Raw genomic sequence first — 18,235 nt, 5'->3', positions numbered from 1 at the left:
TGTATTAAAGAAAAGTTTGGTCTCTATATAGCTATTTTCTCTATTTGTCACATTTCTCCCAGGTTGAAATTCTAACATTCTAACATTCTAACATTCTAACATTTGAATACGTAAAGGCTTAAAGTTGAACATAATTATAAGCCTTGTTGCTTTGAGTGACAGGTGAGAGCCTCTGGCTGTACTGCTGTGTGTCATCTCGGCTCTAACTACATTCACTGATCTTGACAAAACATCAGTGTTTGTGTAGTTGGTGCCTTTAAAGATTTCCTCTGACATAATGGCTCATTATTGAACTGACAAGTCATTCAAGAGGTGAAAATTTTGTTCACTATTAAGTAATTGTCAATAATTAATATCTGTGTCTGCATTGACTTTACCTGGCTTGTTAGTTGATTCCAGGTTTCTATTCATATATTGTGTTTCCTGTATGAGGAATGAAGGTGACATCCATTGTGAGCAATCCAGCTCAGAACAGAACCTTTTTTGTGTAACAGACCCCATTGCTCAAAGTGAAAGAATTAGGATTGAGAAAACAGGGTTCTTACAAGGGCTAGTAAACCCCCCAAATATTAAGAAGAGGACTTGTTTCAGGGCTAAACTATATTTAAAAAAGCAGCTTGCATGAATTTATATTAGAAAGCCATTAAACTCAGAGTAAATCATATATTTATATTGATATAAAAAATGATTTTGTCCTTGGGTTTAAAAACAATCTAATCTTTTTAGGAAAACATATAGCGATCAGATTTTCTGGACAGTATAAAACATGTATTGTTTTCATCCATCTGTATGTGCGAGCAGTCCGCTTCCCTGCACTGAAATGGGAAATGACCAAAATGACCTCATTCAGCTAAATGCTGGTTAGCAGCTGGAAGCTATGAAGTCCATCTTTTAACAAGCATGCTCATGAACATCTAGGTGTGTCCTTGCATGATACAAACCAGCAAGGGACACACTCATAAAACCTCTGCTTCATAGTGAAACAATGGGCTCCACAAGGTACCTTAATAAGTCTTTACAGACATACACAATAAGCAGCCATTTTTGTTAACATGAAGGGTAGTTGTATTGGGGGGCAATACTTAATACAAGTTTCAGGTAACTAACAACTGAGTTTTTGTTTTCATTATTTATTTGTCCTTTAGAATGCATATAATGGTAAACAATAATTTTAAAATCAACCCAAGAGGTATAAATAACAGTTAACGATCCACCATGAAAATCTCCATCAGCCTCACAAGAACAATCTGTTTTATAAAAAAAAATCTTCACTCCATCTCAGATTCAGCCTTGGAGTAGATTGTCATGATGAAGCTTGAGGTCCTGATGGGTTCGTCCATGCAAGAGATGATCAAGTACTCCCCCAGCTCCAGGCTGTGGAACTCGATCAGCTCTCTCTTCTGGCTGAACTCAATGACTTTTAGAGGTTCCTGATTCTGGAAGAGATAAAAAGGAAGTCGTCCTTTGGGTGCCTACAGAAAATTATAAAAGGGAAAAATGTTTATGTGTCAAGGCTCTTTGTATGTGCCTGATAATTTATTTATAACATAAGCAGTATATTATTAGTTTTTATTTATTTTTACCTGTGATGGCACCAGTTTAGAACAAAAGATGAGGATATAAGATTACACATAACGCCTGTGATATAATGTCAATAAAACACAGCACAAATGCAACACAATGACCACAGACATATTTACTCACTTATACATATGAAACCACACTGACCTTGAAGATCTGAACGGTTAATCTGTCCCCATTATCATCGCTATGCTAAGTGAAGATCAATTACAAAAAATGTATTGAGGATGTTTTTTTTATTAACTTACCTCAAAAAAATCAAAACTCTAACCTCACCTGTCAGGCCGTTTGGACCCCCTGCAGACTTTCCTGCCTGCCCAGCGGCCTTCTTTCAGTGAACAATTCCACTGACAGACAGCGTCACCATCCACAAAGTTAGGGCTATCACAGCAGATGTCCATGTATTCATAATAGGCACAAAAGTCCCCATCTTCACCCTGAAGTGTTTTCATTATATGATTACCGTAAGTTATTTGACATACAGCACTTATTATCAAAAAAGGCCAGCCTCCCAAAATGCAGTGGCCTGATTCTATATAATGCATCCACATAGATTAAAAATGTATAAAGCAACAGAATATGTAAGCATGGTTTTGGCAAATTGTAATATTGAAAAATAAAAAAACAGGTGTTCCATTCATTGTAAACGAAACTACTGTAACCTGGCCCACCTGCAGTACCTTCCAGGTCCACCAGAGGGCCACAGCGCACACTTTAGGAATCACTTGTTTAGAAACTTTAGAGTATAAGAATTTGACATTCTCATACACCTTATTCAATAGCAGCCAGTGGCATTGCCCAACATATATTTTTTTAATAAAAACCTGATCTCTATCTATTAACTTAGCAGATATAGTAACATTAACTGCTTCCGTGCTGATCTGCAACACAAAAGATAAACTTTCAGTCATAAATGTTTCCATCCCCCTTCCTTGAATGGTATGCAATGGGTGTGGTCTTTGAATTAAAATGTATTAAGTCTTTTTTTTTTCTTCTTCTGTTGCTATAGTATATTAATTATTTCACTGCCAGCTTGGCAAGAACCAACACACGACATGATTCATTTTTGTGACTCATCATGGAGCAATAGGCCACTGACAGCGAAAAATACCCTCCTTTATACCTACTAGGAAATGATGTACACCAAATGTTCCTTGAAAAGTTTGAAATTAAGGGAGTTCATGGCACTGGATTTTTAAAAATTGCTTTACCAGAACTCTCCATCATCACGCTCTTTCTGACACTGGTTCCTGTCCTCGTCGCTGACCTGTAGGAGAAATGTTAATTCATGTTGGCCTATGTGTTTATAGATTTACCTCTATTTAAAACCTGAAAGTTATTGTAATGCAGCGGCAACCTGTTGGGCTGGAAGTGCAACAACTGCAGTTGAAGAAGTGGCAACTTCAGGCTGACAGAAGTGGGGCAATCCCTATAGATGCTCATGATGCCAAACATTACAGCAGAATTAAACATGTTTAAAGTCCTGTATTAAAGAAAAGTTTGGTCTCTATATAGCTATTTTCTCTATTTGTCACATTTCTCCCAGGTTGAAATTCTAACATTCTAACATTCTAACATTCTAACATTTGAATACGTAAAGGCTTAAAGTTGAACATAATTATAAGCCTTGTTGCTTTGAGTGACAGGTGAGAGCCTCTGGCTGTACTGCTGTGTGTCATCTCGGCTCTAACTACATTCACTGATCTTGGCAAAACATCAGTGTTTGTGTAGTTGGTGCCTTTAAAGATTTCCTCTGACATAATGGCTCATTATTGAACTGACAAGTCATTCAAGAGGTGAACATTTTGTTCACTATTAAGTAATTGTCAATAATTAGTATCTGTGTCTGCATTGACTTTACCTGGCTTGTTAGTTGATTCCAGGTTTCTATTCATATATTGTGTTTCCTGTATGAGGAATGAAGGTGACATCCATTGGGAGCAATCCAGCTCAGAACAGAACCTTTTTTGTGTAACAGACCCCATTGCTCAAAGTGAAAGAATTAGGATTGAGAAAACAGGGTTCTTACAAGGGCTAGTAAACCCCCCAAATATTAAGAAGAGGACTTGTTTCAGGGCTAAAATATCTTTAAAAAAGCAGCTTACATGAATTTATATTAGAAAGCCATTAAACTCAGAGTAAATCATATATTTATATTGATATAAAAAATGATTTTGTCCTTGGGTTTAAAAACAATCTAATCTTTTTAGGAAAACATATAGCGATCAGATTTTCTGGACAGTATAAAACATGTATTGTTTTCATCCATCTGTATGTGCGAGCAGTCCGCTTCCCTGCACTGAAATGGGAAATGACCAAAATGACCTCATTCAGCTAAATGCTGGTTAGCAGCTGGAAGCTATGAAGTCCATCTTTTAACAAGCATGCTCATGAACATCTAGGTGTGTCCTTGCATGATACAAACCAGCAAGGGACACACTCATAAAACCTCTGCTTCATAGTGAAACAATGGGCTCCACAAGGTACCTTAATAAGTCTTTACAGACATACACAATAAGCAGCCATTTTTGTTAACATGAAGGGTAGTTGTATTGGGGGGCAATACTTAATACAAGTTTCAGGTAACTAACAACTGAGTTTTTGTTTTCATTATTTATTTGTCCTTTAGAATGCATATAATGGTAAACAATAATTTTAAAATCAACCCAAGAGGTATAAATAACAGTTAACGATCCACCATGAAAATCTCCATCAGCCTCACAAGAACAATCTGTTTTATAAAAAAAATCTTCACTCCATCTCAGATTCAGCCTTGGAGTAGATTGTCATGATGAAGCTTGAGGTCCTGATGGGTTCGTCCATGCAAGAGATGATCAAGTACTCCCCCAGCTCCAGGCTGTGGAACTCGATCAGCTCTCTCTTCTGGCTGAACTCAATGACTTTTAGAGGTTCCTGATTCTGGAAGAGATAAAAAGGAAGTCGTCCTTTGGGTGCCTACAGAAAATCATAAAAGGGAAAAATGTTTATGTGTCAAGGCTCTTTGTATGTGCCTGATAATTTATTTATAACATAAGCAGTATATTATTAGTTTTTATTTATTTTTACCTGTGATGGCACCAGTTTAGAACAAAAGATGAGGATATAAGATTACACATAACGCCTGTGATATAATGTCAATAAAACACAGCACAAATGCAACACAATGACCACAGACATATTTACTCACTTATACATATGAAACCACACTGACCTTGAAGATCTGAACGGTTAATCTGTCCCCATTATCATCGCTATGCTAAGTGAAGATCAATTACAAAAAATGTATTGAGGATGTTTTTTTTATTAACTTACCTCAAAAAAATCAAAACTCTAACCTCACCTGTCAGGCCGTTTGGACCCCCTGCAGACTTTCCTGCCTGCCCAGCGGCCTTCTTTCAGTGAACAATTCCACTGACAGACAGCGTCACCATCCACAAAGTTAGGGCTATCACAGCAGATGTCCATGTATTCATAATAGGCACAAAAGTCCCCATCTTCACCCTGAAGTGTTTTCATTATATGATTACCGTAAGTTATTTGACATACAGCACTTATTATCAAAAAAGGCCAGCCTCCCAAAATGCAGTGGCCTGATTCTATATAATGCATCCACATAGATTAAAAATGTATAAAGCAACAGAATATGTAAGCATGGTTTTGGCAAATTGTAATATTGAAAAATAAAAAAACAGGTGTTCCATTCATTGTAAACGAAACTACTGTAACCTGGCCCACCTGCAGTACCTTCCAGGTCCACCAGAGGGCCACAGCGCACACTTTAGGAATCACTTGTTTAGAAACTTTAGAGTATAAGAATTTGACATTCTCATACACCTTATTCAATAGCAGCCAGTGGCATTGCCCAACATATATTTTTTTAATAAAAACCTGATCTCTATCTATTAACTTAGCAGATATAGTAACATTAACTGCTTCCGTGCTGATCTGCAACACAAAAGATAAACTTTCAGTCATAAATGTTTCCATCCCCCTTCCTTGAATGGTATGCAATGGGTGTGGTCTTTGAATTAAAATGTATTAAGTCTTTTTTTTTCTTCTTCTGTTGCTATAGTATATTAATTATTTCACTGCCAGCTTGGCAAGAACCAACACACGACATGATTCATTTTTGTGACTCATCATGGAGCAATAGGCCACTGACAGCGAAAAATACCCTCCTTTATACCTACTAGGAAATGATGTACACCAAATGTTCCTTGAAAAGTTTGAAATTAAGGGAGTTCATGGCACTGGATTTTTAAAAATTGCTTTACCAGAACTCTCCATCATCACGCTCTTTCTGACACTGGTTCCTGTCCTCGTCGCTGACCTGTAACACAAGTCCACTTTACGTTGTTTGTGCTCTGCAGGGATTGCATAATTGAAGCTGGATCATAGCCACATGCAGAAAGAGCAGCATGGATTTAAGATTTTTATTGTAGTGCTGTCACTGCTCCTCACTTGTCACTCCAGTCTCACACTCACTAGATAATTTATAGACATCGATTCTAACCAGATGTTTGTCAGAAGTATCGGATAGATCAGGTTAATCAAAGTCAACACCCACAGTTGGTTTGGTTGAGCGAGGTGAAAAAGATCCATCAAATTGCACAACTCTTGTGTAAATCTTTTTTGAATAAGTCAACCATGAGGATTATGATATCATTTTGACTCAGAAATCCAAGATGGCCACCAACAGGGTGAAAGTGTGTCTTCAATTTTAAACCAAGATGTTAGCAATTAAGCTAATATGAAATGTGATTTGATATACAATGCCTAAGTGGATTGGAATATTAGTATGGGGGAAATGGCAACATACAGTATGATCAAAAATACCATTTAGATTCTTACTTTAGCCTGTCGAGTGTGACGACAGGAGAGTAAACATTTTCTTCAGGGGCAGTTACAACCGAAACCCCCAACACAGCACGCACATAAAGAGCCAAATGTGTGTAATAACATGTCGTACCAAATATGTCTTTTAATGAGTTTTCACTGAAGAAACACCTTAGGGAGTTTCACCTTGTTAGATGGTGGCCATTTTGGATTTCTGCATCAAAATGATATAATGGTTGACTTCTACAAAGTGTCTTCACAAATGATTGTAGGTGCTCTGGTTCTCTGATCATGTTAGAATAACTTCATTGACCCCAAACTGGGAAATTGTGGATGTTCTAGCTCAGGGTTAGATGGACATCTGCCTGAGCTAGAAATCATAGCATATTGTTATTCAGATGGCCAATCTTTGATATCACTGTTTCTCAACTTGTTCATCTCCAGATGACCAGCACAAGCATGAAGTCAAACCAACAGGACTGCATGTTCACCACGTAGATCTTTTCACTTTGGAGGTTTGATTTCTTTATTTTGCAGGAAGGGTTTGGGGAAACAGTAGTTTTACTTAGTTCCTACCTGTTGTCAAAGAATACATTATGTGGAATCATTCTGCTTAAGACATGTTTGCTTGTGTGTCAAAGTGGAGGCTCAATGAGACCAACAACAACCCAGTCTTTTTATGACATTTATTGTAATAACACAAATCCATCTCCTCATTTTTCAAACATTCACATCATCCATCTTCACAGCAGTGGTCATGTCCACTCTTGATATCTGTAAGAGAAGAATGTAGCCACATTAGATTTGGAATAATTATCAAACAAAAGTACAGCTTAGAAAGCTACAGTGATGTTTGTTTCATTTACAGTGTAATAATCTCTTTAAATCAGGTCAACACCCAGCAGAGAATCATCTGATCACAGGTTGCAGCGAGATTAAGAAAACAGAACTGTAGTTGCTTGAAAACTTCTTTAAGTCACGTCCAATGATAAAATGCTGTTGTGTTAAATAATCAGTCCAGTAATTGATAACTTGTCTAAATAACTACCTGCTTGTTTTTCTTCCATAACATCAACTTAATACATTCTTCACAAGATTATACTACGCTGAAACAAACCAGATTACGTTAGATTAAAGCATCTTAAATTTAGTACAAGGGAACTGTTAATGAACATTATTTCCCAAACTTAAATTCTGTTTAACTGTTGAAAAAGTTTCAAACATTAACAAAAGGTATCCCCACACTTTCATCTCTATTATAGTAAACTAATCTAGATCACTTTGCTTCATTTAAATTTATGTGGTGCAGGTTTATGAATTTTAAATAAAATGTAATAGTCACTGCTCTGCGATTCGCCTGCAGGAGGCAGGGAAACCTGAGGATTTGGGGCCCTTGCCTATTCTTCCACTTAACGCCTGAATCTCACTCATTGAAATGCTATTTTTATAGATGGATAGTTTATTAATCCTTTGCAGGAGATTAGGTTACAGCAACTACAATCACAGCCAATACATTACATGCAACACTGGACAAAGAGCTTTAGGGCTTACCACATTCAGCTTGCAGGAATACCAAGGCGAGTTCCTGCAACCACTCCATTCAAAACTGCAGGATGAGAAAGGAAGTTAGTCTCCAAACCGTTAACATGCCAGTGTGAAGTCCAAAGCTGAGACTACTGTGTTCAGAAAACCAAATATCACCACTGAACAATCTGACGGTAATTCCAGCTATTTCAGTTTAGATTTCATCATAACAGTCTTGTCAAAGCTTATTCTTTGAAATGTTCAAAACCAAGTATTGACATACATCGGTGAGACAACCAAAAAGCTTACTGACAGCATTACAAATATTTAACTTACCGAGAGCATGTCAAAAGTCTTTGCTGCAGCAGCATCCTTGGAAACTGACCAGTGTCTTTCAGAAGAATGTTAAAGCACCAAGGCAACCTTTAAAAAGCAGAACAAAATGCATGGTGACAAAACAGCAAGGATCAAGTCACTTCAAGACAACACATGTTAATTTTGTGTTCAGAAAACCAAATATCACCACTGAACAGTCTGACGGTAATTCCAGCTATTTCAGTTTAAGTTTCATCACAACAGACTACTGCAGTTTATCCGCTCAATAAAAAGAAAGGTACCTGTTGATGTCAGACCTCTGAAGACAGCCTTCAACTGGCAGAGTGACACCTGCCATGGAAGCAGAGATACAAAATTAGAAAACATGCATTCAATTTATGAAAAGTCATTTTTTAGTGTAGCTTTAAACGACTCAGAAAACTGGATTACACATAATCGTCAGTTGTCGCATCGGACGGCACTTCCTATTCCAGGTTTTCATCACTGCTGTACATAGGTGAGACAACCAAAAGACAATACAAAAATATTTAACTTACCATGGATGTGTCAAGAGTCTGGGCTGCAGCAGCATCCTCAGAGATTAAAGGGATACTTCACCAATTTGCATTAAGCTTTGTGCCATTAGAAACCTGGTAGTATTTTTGAATGGTTGTGCATTCTGGGAGTTGTTGTCTTTCATCCACATTACCCCAAAAGACACTTTCTGCCTTTTCTCTGCCAAGAAGGCACCAACTTCAAAAAAGTATTTCCCACTACTACATGTATGACCCAATTACAATCCAGATTCGTGTTTCACCAGGTGAAGTATCCCTTTAACCAGTGTCTTCCAGAAGAATCTTAAAGCACCAATGCAACCTTTAAAAAGCAGAACAAAATGTTTGGTGAGAAAACAGCAAGTACCAAGCCATTTCAAGAAAACATTTTAATTTTGTGTTCAGAAAACCAAATATCACCACTGAACAGTCTGACGGTAATTCCAGCTATTTCAGTTTAGATTTCATCACAACAGTCTTGTCAAAGCTTATTCTGTGAAATGTTCAAAACCAAGTATTGATGTTTGCTGTACATCGGTGAGACAACCAAAAAGCTGACTTGACACCATAACAAAATATTTAACTTACCAAGAGCATGTCAAAAGTCTTGGCCGCAGCAGCATCCTCCTCCTTGGACACTGACCAGTGTCTTTCAGAAGAATCTTAAAGCACCAAGGCAACCTTTAAAAGCAGAACAAAATGCATGGTGACAAAACAGCAAGAATCAAGTCAAAGACAACACATTTTAATTTTGTGTTCAGAAAACCAAATATCACCACTGAACAGTCTGACGGTAATTCCAGCTATTTCAGTTTAAGTTTCATCACAACAGAAGCAGACATTTGCCAATTTAATCAAAGTCTAAAATTTTACCTGGAGAATCTGATACTTCAGGCGGCTGGTTGAGTTAGTAGCACAGTGTGCTGCATGGCAGCTCTGAAAGAATGAAAAGACACATTAGCTATAAAGATGGCAACATTAATTAAGAACTGAGAGTTGATCAGCCTACATACTTGGGGTGAAATTCGACAATGACGACAAACTTACCCACTCAGATCGTGTAAACAGCTGCATTTCCTGGCCTTCACATCTCGTGTGGCAGCTCAAGTTGTTTCAGCTACAGAACACAAATGTTATTTTTAAGTTAAAGTCCATTCACTGTAATGTAACAACTTTTAATGTTCAGAAAACCGAGAGTCACCACTGAACAATCTGCCGGTAATTCCAGCTATTTCAGTTTAGAGTTCATCAATACAATTTATTTAAATTAATTTAAATAACAAAAGACAAAGAAAACCAACCTGAGTCTGGCTTTATCCATCATCGTCAGTTGGCAACATTGGAGGCTGTATTGATAAAAGAGAATAAAATAATGTTTATTACATTTGCAGTGGGTATACTTTAGCCCTGAGAAACCACACAAGTTGGGGCTCAGAATAGTGAGTATGAAACATCGTCAGTTGTCGCATCGGACGGCACTTCCTATTCACAGTTTTCATCACTGTCAACTTCATGAAACATTAAAGTTTACTTTACTGTAACTCACCATGACTGCCATCCCACATGTCCTGTGTGACCTACTGAGAATACAAGCCTCAAATCCATCTGCAAAGACAAACATCAAACTACATTAATTAAACGAACAGAGGGCAAATTAAACAAAATATTAATGGAAATTAAAATTGACGTTATTTGTTTTTTTCTCTTATGATTGTCAGTCAACTACTGTGGTAGCCAATAAGTATTTCTTCATTTTATAGACATAAAAATTAAATTAAAAGGTGACATCGTTTTAAAAATTGAGAAACGAGTAATACAGAAGTATGTGCTAGTATAAATTAATTATGAAATAATCTGTACACAAATAGAGCTTAAAAATGGCTTTCTTGGTTTAATGAAAAACCACGAGGAAAGGCGGATTATAGAAAATAACAATTTGCGATGCAAACAGCAGTATGTTGATACTATCATATATTAATTTTACTTAATTACTTCCCCCTTCAGTGTTCCCCACGTGGCCTCCTTAGGCCCGTCGCAGCAACGTAATCGTAACATTCAACTATAACTAGCACGTTTTAACTTCAGTATTAAAGTGAGAATTCAGTAGCCTTACTTGTTATATGAACAGTGCGTTTTGCTGTGAGCTTGTACTTATTCACCATTGTTAAAATTAAGAAAAAAAAGCTGTCGAGTACCGACGTGGTGGTGCCATCGACTAACAAATTCAAAAGAGGTAGGGGCGACGCCTTGGCAATGCTTTTAAGCCTGGCTAGCGTCGCATGAGTATGACGTCAGTTGCATTTTGTTACCAAACCATAGAGAAAGGCGCTCTAGCACCACCTGTTGTGACGGAGTTTATTGTTACCGGACAGTAATTGTGAATATGTTCATGAAGATTAGATCTTACTCATAAAATGGCTTGAATAAAAAATAGAAATAAAAGAAGAAAATATGCAACTGAAAGGTTTTTAGAATCTAATGTAAAACATAAATTGTGTTTTCATTAATAATAAGTGTATTAAAGGAAACCATGCGGCCACAGGATGGCGCTGTTTCACACATTTTAGCCTCATTTCAAAGTGTAATTTAATGCGCGTTTCTGTTTTTTGACAGTCTATAGAGACTCACTGCTTCTCTGTGAGCGTCGTTTTGTTTGGATTTGTTTTTTGTTTTTTTTGTCGACAGTCTTTGGATATCACATCACATCCCAGACCCAGTTCACTCCAGCCAGCTCGACACTTTGAGGTAAAAGTTTTCAACTGAGCCTGTGACAAACCCTGAGAACTGTGTACTTTTTCTTTTATCAAATTATTATTTAATTTTTGCTTTTTTTTTTTAATGCTCTGACGATGCTTCATTCTTTATTTGCAAATCGGACACATACTGTTTAACCACCCTGTGTTAACTTTAATCTCTAAATTGTCAAATGAAATATGTCCTTTACGATACAAAATAAGATCTGGCTGACAGTGGTTACGGTACCGGGACCGTTAGACTCAATTGAATTTGTATTAATAAGGAATAAGATGTTGCATGTTTATTAATGTAAACATTTTGTTATTTGGAATACAAAATAAAATTATCCTTCGGTCAAACTTTGAATTTTTGAATGTCTGCTCTATTTCAGGAAAAGTTGGAAGACCTCAATTCTGTCCTTCCATTTTATGTGGAGGGAGTGGTGAGGGGGGGGGGGGAAGAAAAGATGTGGGTCCTCTTGAAGTGACGCAGAAGTGTGTTTGCTGTCAGTGAGAGTGGCAGCTTGAAGGGTTTGTAGTTTCGTGTGAAAGTGTGTTTATTAGTGCTAGAGCATGTTGCCACCTGTGAAGAAGGACAGGATCATAACTCAGCTCCCACAGGTGAGTAACACAAACACACACACACACACACACACACACACACACACACACACACACATCACATCACATCACATCACATCACGTCTATAGATAAGATGTAATTTGGGTTTACTTTGAAAAGTTTTAATTGTGTCTCTTTCCATTACTTTCTTTTTGAGTTTGACGTTTCCTTCTTCCCTTTCTAACAGTGTTTCAGTCCAAATGCAGCCCTGCACACCAAAGACGGCTTCCATCCACAGGTGAAGGCTGCTTGCCAGGTGCAGAAGACAGGCACAGTAAGGTAAGGTAACAGAGAGGTTAATCGGACAACACACACTGCCTTTCATCCTGCTGCTTCACACACTCCGATATGTGTCTGTATTAAATTAGTTCAGGCAGAGTCATTTGAGTCAAGCTATGTCTGCTCTGTCAGCTGACAGCCATGCACCACACCCATCACAACTGACTGCATTGATCGAGTAGTTGTGAGGATAACACGGTGAAACTACAAATCACATGAAAAAGACCAATACCAACAGACTCATCTTCCACTGGTGCTTCCTGCTCGGTGGCATTTCATCTTAACAAACTAGACAATAGTTTATGTTTTTTTTAAGGCTTATAAATCAGTTCGGGACAGGAGATTTTAGCAAACATTACTCAAACAGCAGCTACTGAGAACTATATTAACGAGAGTAGTAATACACATTTGGTGCTGAGGTGACAGGACAGTGGATGAGCAGTGTTCACTACACACATAATGGAACGTGAAACAGTGTTCTCGTTATGACTTTAGAAGTGTTTTAGACGATACAAAAATATTTAATACGTTCTTGCTTTGGCTGAACAGACAAAACTTTTACTGATGGGATGATATGACATGAAAAAATATCAAATATCAGCAGAGTTCTCCATCAAAGCCTTCTTAGTTGCCCACAGCAACTTCAACCTTAATAAAACTTATGAGTGCTTCAGAGAGAAAAACATCATTAATCATGAATTCATTTGTGAGATCAATTATTAAAATGATACAGACTGGGGACTGTCAACAGATTTCTATCAGTCACCTGTCAAGGAGTAAATAAAAAGTGCCTTAAATGACTTTAAAAAAATGCAAAAGACGCGTTAATTACCGTATGCTTTCAGACGTTATGAAGGGGGAAATAGGTGGCTGCAGGTTATTGATTAGATTTGGTGTGTTTCATGTTAAGCTGCTGTTGTTTGGAGTCATTAATAAATGATGTTATTTTCTTTCTGTTACCAGCTTTAATATCGCCAAGGTTATTGTAGTGGGAGATGTTGCAGTTGGAAAGACGTGTCTGATCAGCAGGTAAGAAGCAGTCATGAATAATTAGAGCAATTGAAGGTTTAATCAGCATTTTTTAAAATAATATTTTGGTTTGATTGTTTTGACTTTATGTATCCTTTGTAGTTCTATATGGTTTCAAATGAGGTTTTACTAATCTATTTCTGATAACAACCATGACTAAAATCAAGAAGTAAATACTTCTTGAACCTTTCAGTTTAAAGCTTTTATGTTGACATTTCAGAAACACTGATTTAAATTGAAAGATTTGTGATAGTAAGTTTGATGCCCCACCAAAGCCCCTGATGTCTGAATAATGTGTTCTTGTAATCAAGTTTTCTTTGGTGAAGATCCAAATCATCATTAAGGTTCTAACTGAGTTACGTCCAGTTTGATCAAAAGAGAGAGTCTGTTTAAAAAACCTTCATTGATTCTAGTGAAGGGTCGGTCGAGGGCAGGACTGTGACAGAATTACAGAATGGGATTTTTTTGTCTTTTTTTTTAAACCACTTAGAGCATAAACATATCTTTCACTTTTTATACAAAATTATGAATTCAAATAAAGTTTATTTAGTAATATAAATTCCCTTTGTTCTTTAAAGGTTTCGTAAAGGTGCATTTGAAAAGAACTACAAAGCAACCATCGGGGTGGATTTTGAGATGGAGCGTTTTGAAGTGCTCGGTGTTCCCTTCAGCTTACAGCTGTGAGTATGATTACACACCACAGACAGCACAGACTCATGTATTTACTTTTACTCACTTACGTTAACAAGGTTGAAGGGGTCAGCAAGGCCTGTTTGAAATGTCTCCCCTCTGTTTGAATTTTAAAATATTCATACAATCTGTTCATATTTCAGGTGGGACACGGCCGGTCAGGAGCGATTCAAATGCATCGCTTCAACATATTACAGAGGAGCTCAAGGTGAATTTAGCTCAGTCTCTATAGTATATATTAAAACCCCTCACCTTTGTCTAAAGTAACACACAAGTCATCATACATACTGTTTCAATGTTTTCATACTTTCCTGTCTTTGTTCCACAGCCATTATAGTTGTGTTCGACTTGAGCAGTGTAAATTCTTTAGCCCATGCCAGGTGAGGACTAAACCGTCATGATGCCAGTGTTATACCCTTTAGAATGTTATTTGAAATCAACAAGTGTGTTGTGTGTTCATTTGTGTGTGTGTGTGTGTGTGTGTGTGTGTGTCTGTTTAGACAGTGGCTGGAGGATGCTATGAAGGAAAATGACCCATCCAGTGTTTTATTGTTCCTGGTCGGTACTAAGAAGGACCTCAGCGTGAGTGAAACCTAACAACAGCTGAGTGAAATGAAACTGAGTTCAAATGTTAGACGATCAGTGTCATAAGGAGATAAACAGAAACAAGACATTCTGTCTGTGATGTGATGCCTTTTTTTTCTCTGTTTCGTATAATAATTAAAGGAGTATCTTTGGGTTTTGGACTGTTGAACATAAAAAACACTTAAACAACACTTACATTAAACCTTGGTGTTCTTTTCATGTATGTTCAGATTATTTTAGAAGGATTGGTTTTGATCAAGAGTTTCTTCTCAAATTGTAGATACTTCTTGCAAATATCTATTCGGTTACTACTACTTTGATTGATCCGTTGGTTTTCTAATTCATAAAAATATAACTCCACTATAATGTAAACTATGAAAAATTCAGTTTTTTACATTAAAGAACCTGGAATCATGTTATTTTTCTCATTTCTAAAATGAACTGATAGATGCAGATGTAAATGCCTCACTGGTACTTTATGATCAGCCACCAATGACCTCCGTTCTCCCCTCTTTGTCTCTCTCTCTCTCCTCAGTCTCCTGATCAGTTGGCTCACGTCGAGCAGGAAGCCATCAGACTGTCAGAGGAAATCAAAGCCGAGTACTGGGCTGTGTCTGCCATGTCAGGTGGGAGTTGAACACACTTTAATATGAGTTCACCTTCATCTCCCACCACCAATTCTTTTCTTTTTTTCACATCCTGTTTTATCCCACTTAAACCGTTCCTGTGTCTCTTCATTGTGCCAGGAGACGGTGTCAGGGATTTCTTCTTCCGCGTGGCCTCTCTGACTTTTGAGGCCAATGTTTTGTCTGAGCTGGAGAAAACTGGCTCGAGGAACTTTGGAGACATAGTCAGTGAGTCTGTTTGCTTGGATAAATCACTATTAACAAGGCAGCATGATACTACTATTTATTTGATCCATAGAAATGTAGTAGTTCTCCAATATCTATGAACATGCATATGCCAGGGTTACACGTATCGAGCCAGTTTGGATTTCATGTTGATATACTCTTCAGTGTTATTAAGTGATGTTTCTAAAGGTCAAAGGAAAGAATTTCCTCAGAGGAACGTTTGTCTTTCAGCTGTAGTTGAAGCATTAAAAATCAGTTTTACTCATGACATACAAGAATCCAAGGATCAGCTCTGAGGCTCTTGCATGTTTGTGGTTGGGATCAGAACATTCTCTGAATGAGGTTGATTTTCACATTTTTTCTACTTATCGACAAAAACAAGATCCCCTGTGTGTTTGTCCATTTCTTGCATGTCTATACTGTTTTATCCATTTGTAGTCCATTTGTTTCTTTCGGAGATGTACATTTTCAGTAGGAACGCAGTATAAAGTTCTCTACGTGTTTAAAGAAATGTTGAAAATTGAGTGTGACTTCAAACTTACCAAATGTTTAATCAGCATTAACTGTATTTCTGACTCAAAAAGCAGTAAACTGTGAGTTTTCTGAATAGTCCATGAAGTTAAAGAGTCCTGTGGAGTGTTTTCATCTGAACAAACATGACGCGTTTACATTCAGTCCCTTTCACTATACAAATATAACATATTTGTTTAACATATTTATTTTATGACATACTTACCTGGCAGGGGAGATACCATGATCAAGAAGGTGGTTCACCCATGGCGAGGCCTGGCCATTGCACTCCGGCGGGGCTGACCTATGTGAATTCCCCAAATGTGGGAATCTCAACTGCATAATTTGTGGTAGTGGGGGACTGCGTTCGCGCTCTCCCCTGATTTTCTTTGGGCAGCAGTAACTCAGTCTGTAGGGACTTGGGTTAGGAATCAGAGGGTCACCAGTTCAAGTCCCGGCATGGACCAAGTCTGGAAATTGGTCTGATAGCTGGAGAGCCAAGGTGCCCCTGAGCAAGGCACCCCCCCCCCCCCCCCCCCCAGCTCAGGAGCACCCACCGTGGGCAGCCCCCCCACCCCGAGACCCCTCCATCAGTGCATGTGTGTGTATTTCAGCATATGTTTGTGTAGCATGTTAACTAGACAGAGTGTAAAAACACTCGCGGGATCAATAAATTATTATTGTTATTGTATGTCTTTACAACAACCACGTTGTACAATTGTAACAAAGGAACACAGTACAATGATGTGGCTCATTCATAAGTTTCTGAGTTTGTCAGATCAGTTCATTGCTTGTTTGTTTCTTTAAGCAGGATTTGTTGAAAATAAGAATACCCTTTAAAATCTGACACTCTGTTTTCTAAACGTTACATTTTAAATTCTGAATGTAAATTTGTGAAAGGTGTTTTATTTGAAACATGTCGTCCACAGGGCTCACAGACAGCACAGAAAACAACCACAAACCCATCAAGAGGAGCTCCAACTGCTGCTGAGACTAGTGAACCAACGACTGCCGTGATACACTCTGCGCCGACTAAACAGCAACGAATTACGCTGAAGGAGAAACTGAAATAAGAATCTGCATGCTCAATGACATCTTGAATCGAGCCTTTGAAAAGCAGCATCATCTGCATTTTATTGCATTTGTAGTGCCTGCAGATAGCATGAGAAGGAGCTAGTTCTGTTTCAGATAATGAAATTGAGCTGTAAACAGCCATAAGTCTTCTCAGGGATGTTTGTACTGCCGGCCTGGGTTACAACAAATAGAGCTTTGTGATATGCTTGTTGAACATTTATGAAACGAAGGACATTATTCTCCTCTAGATCTTTTATTAAATAACAATATGTTGATGCTTTCATAAACTCGTGTCTGTCCGTCAACGGAAACATTTATTTTCCTGTGACAAGCAAATGTTTGTACTCATGCATTTTTGGTGGGTTTCCTCACTGGTCTCCAGTCATGTGTCTGCAGCTAATGTGATGCGTACGCTGACTCCCATGACCGCCCGTCACACCCACAGCTCTTCCTTCTCTTCCGATGCGAGTTCTCATGATCCTGAAAATGGAGGGATTGTTTGCAGGGACAGTTACAAGCAGACATCTAAAACTAATTCATTTTCTCTCCTTCAGTCATTAAAAAGAAGTTTGTCTGTGTAAGTCTGCATATATCCTCTTGTTTCCTATTAAAACACATATGTACTCTCATATTATGGCTCATTGGATATAAACTGTAAATAAATTAGTTTTTGTTCACTATGTTGTCTTTGGTTAAAAAAATGTATGTACTGGAAAACATACTGCGTACTTTACAGGGCGTTAAATTATTCAAATTCGGTCCACATCTAATCAAATTTCCTCTGTGAAGACAATCAAGAGCAAAGACATCACTACTATCAGATGTATGGACTGTCAGTCTGTTTCCCATATTAGTACCAAAAAAAACTTGAGGTTTAATATGAACACTTTTATTAAAGGGATCACAGGTAGAAAAGGTCATCAGCAGTGCCAGAAACAACACTTCTCTAACCCCAACTACTGCCGACAACCAATCACATCCCTTGCTGAGAGAGACCATGTATCTAAATCTGGCAAGAGAAGTAAAACCAAGCAAGTTTAATCAAAACAA

The 18,235-nt window shown here is 37.8% G+C and overlaps 2 protein-coding genes, 1 long non-coding RNA gene and 8 other non-coding genes across 15 annotated transcripts in view; 3 read left to right on the top strand and 8 right to left on the bottom strand.

Annotated features, from left to right (window-relative positions):
* Positions 1–18,235, top strand: part of LOC132988184 (methyltransferase-like protein 27) — a 144,673-nt gene that overhangs the window by 35,096 nt on the left and 91,342 nt on the right. The window lies entirely within an intron of this gene.
* On the bottom strand, positions 7,072–11,057 carry LOC132988164 (uncharacterized). 2 transcript variants are annotated; one of them, XR_009675789.1, is made up of 9 exons: positions 10,924–11,057; positions 10,357–10,415; positions 9,684–10,156; positions 9,399–9,491; positions 8,814–9,132; positions 8,559–8,607; positions 8,278–8,364; positions 7,969–8,023; positions 7,073–7,191 (listed from the first exon to the last, which is right to left on the bottom strand). It is a non-coding gene; the product is annotated as an uncharacterized LOC132988164 (long non-coding RNA). The 2 variants fall into 2 exon arrangements; XR_009675788.1 differs by having other exon boundaries at positions 7,072–7,191; positions 9,684–10,415.
* LOC132988918 (small nucleolar RNA SNORD65) lies at positions 8,098–8,171 on the bottom strand. Its single transcript, XR_009675888.1, has one exon. It is a non-coding gene; the product is annotated as a small nucleolar RNA SNORD65 (small nucleolar RNA).
* LOC132988922 (small nucleolar RNA SNORD65) lies at positions 8,444–8,517 on the bottom strand. Its single transcript, XR_009675892.1, has one exon. It is a non-coding gene; the product is annotated as a small nucleolar RNA SNORD65 (small nucleolar RNA).
* On the bottom strand, positions 8,688–8,765 carry LOC132988913 (small nucleolar RNA SNORD49). The gene has a single exon (XR_009675883.1). It is a non-coding gene; the product is annotated as a small nucleolar RNA SNORD49 (small nucleolar RNA).
* LOC132988919 (small nucleolar RNA SNORD65) lies at positions 9,210–9,283 on the bottom strand. The gene has a single exon (XR_009675889.1). It is a non-coding gene; the product is annotated as a small nucleolar RNA SNORD65 (small nucleolar RNA).
* LOC132988920 (small nucleolar RNA SNORD65) lies at positions 9,566–9,639 on the bottom strand. Its single transcript, XR_009675890.1, has one exon. It is a non-coding gene; the product is annotated as a small nucleolar RNA SNORD65 (small nucleolar RNA).
* Positions 9,991–10,064, bottom strand: LOC132988917 (small nucleolar RNA SNORD65). Its single transcript, XR_009675887.1, has one exon. It is a non-coding gene; the product is annotated as a small nucleolar RNA SNORD65 (small nucleolar RNA).
* LOC132988914 (small nucleolar RNA SNORD49) lies at positions 10,240–10,316 on the bottom strand. The gene has a single exon (XR_009675884.1). It is a non-coding gene; the product is annotated as a small nucleolar RNA SNORD49 (small nucleolar RNA).
* rab34b (RAB34, member RAS oncogene family b) lies at positions 11,422–17,430 on the top strand. 2 transcript variants are annotated; one of them, XM_061055363.1, is made up of 11 exons: positions 11,422–11,555; positions 12,110–12,166; positions 12,355–12,446; positions 13,410–13,475; positions 14,054–14,155; positions 14,309–14,373; positions 14,494–14,545; positions 14,666–14,747; positions 15,286–15,376; positions 15,497–15,604; positions 17,041–17,430. In XM_061055363.1, the coding sequence occupies exons 2-11, from the start codon at positions 12,119–12,121 to the stop codon at positions 17,100–17,102; spliced, it is 768 nt and encodes a 255-aa protein (XP_060911346.1). In that variant the 5' UTR covers positions 11,422–11,555; positions 12,110–12,118; the 3' UTR covers positions 17,103–17,430. The 2 variants fall into 2 exon arrangements, with proteins under 2 accessions (XP_060911346.1, XP_060911345.1); XM_061055362.1 differs by lacking the exon at positions 11,422–11,555 and having other exon boundaries at positions 12,030–12,166.
* On the top strand, positions 16,330–16,493 carry LOC132988921 (U1 spliceosomal RNA). The gene has a single exon (XR_009675891.1). It is a non-coding gene; the product is annotated as a U1 spliceosomal RNA (small nuclear RNA).

The sequence above is a fragment of the Labrus mixtus genome, chromosome 14, assembly GCF_963584025.1.
Source record: "Labrus mixtus chromosome 14, fLabMix1.1, whole genome shotgun sequence".
NCBI classification, from domain to species: domain Eukaryota; kingdom Metazoa; phylum Chordata; class Actinopteri; order Labriformes; family Labridae; genus Labrus; species Labrus mixtus.
The sequence above is the reverse complement of the archived record's forward strand: the minus strand, read 5'-3'. Positions and strand labels throughout refer to the sequence as shown.

Excerpts from the sequence above, each read along its gene's own strand:
- rab34b (XM_061055363.1), top strand. The coding sequence starts at position 12,119 with ATGTTGCCACCTGTGAAGAAGGACAGGATCATAACTCAGCTCCCACAG. Across the intron at positions 12,447-13,409 it reads CAGAAGACAGGCACAGTAAG|CTTTAATATCGCCAAGGTTA; the intron begins GTAAGGTAACAG and ends TTCTGTTACCAG. Across the intron at positions 15,605-17,040 it reads GAACTTTGGAGACATAGTCA|GGCTCACAGACAGCACAGAA; the intron begins GTGAGTCTGTTT and ends TGTCGTCCACAG.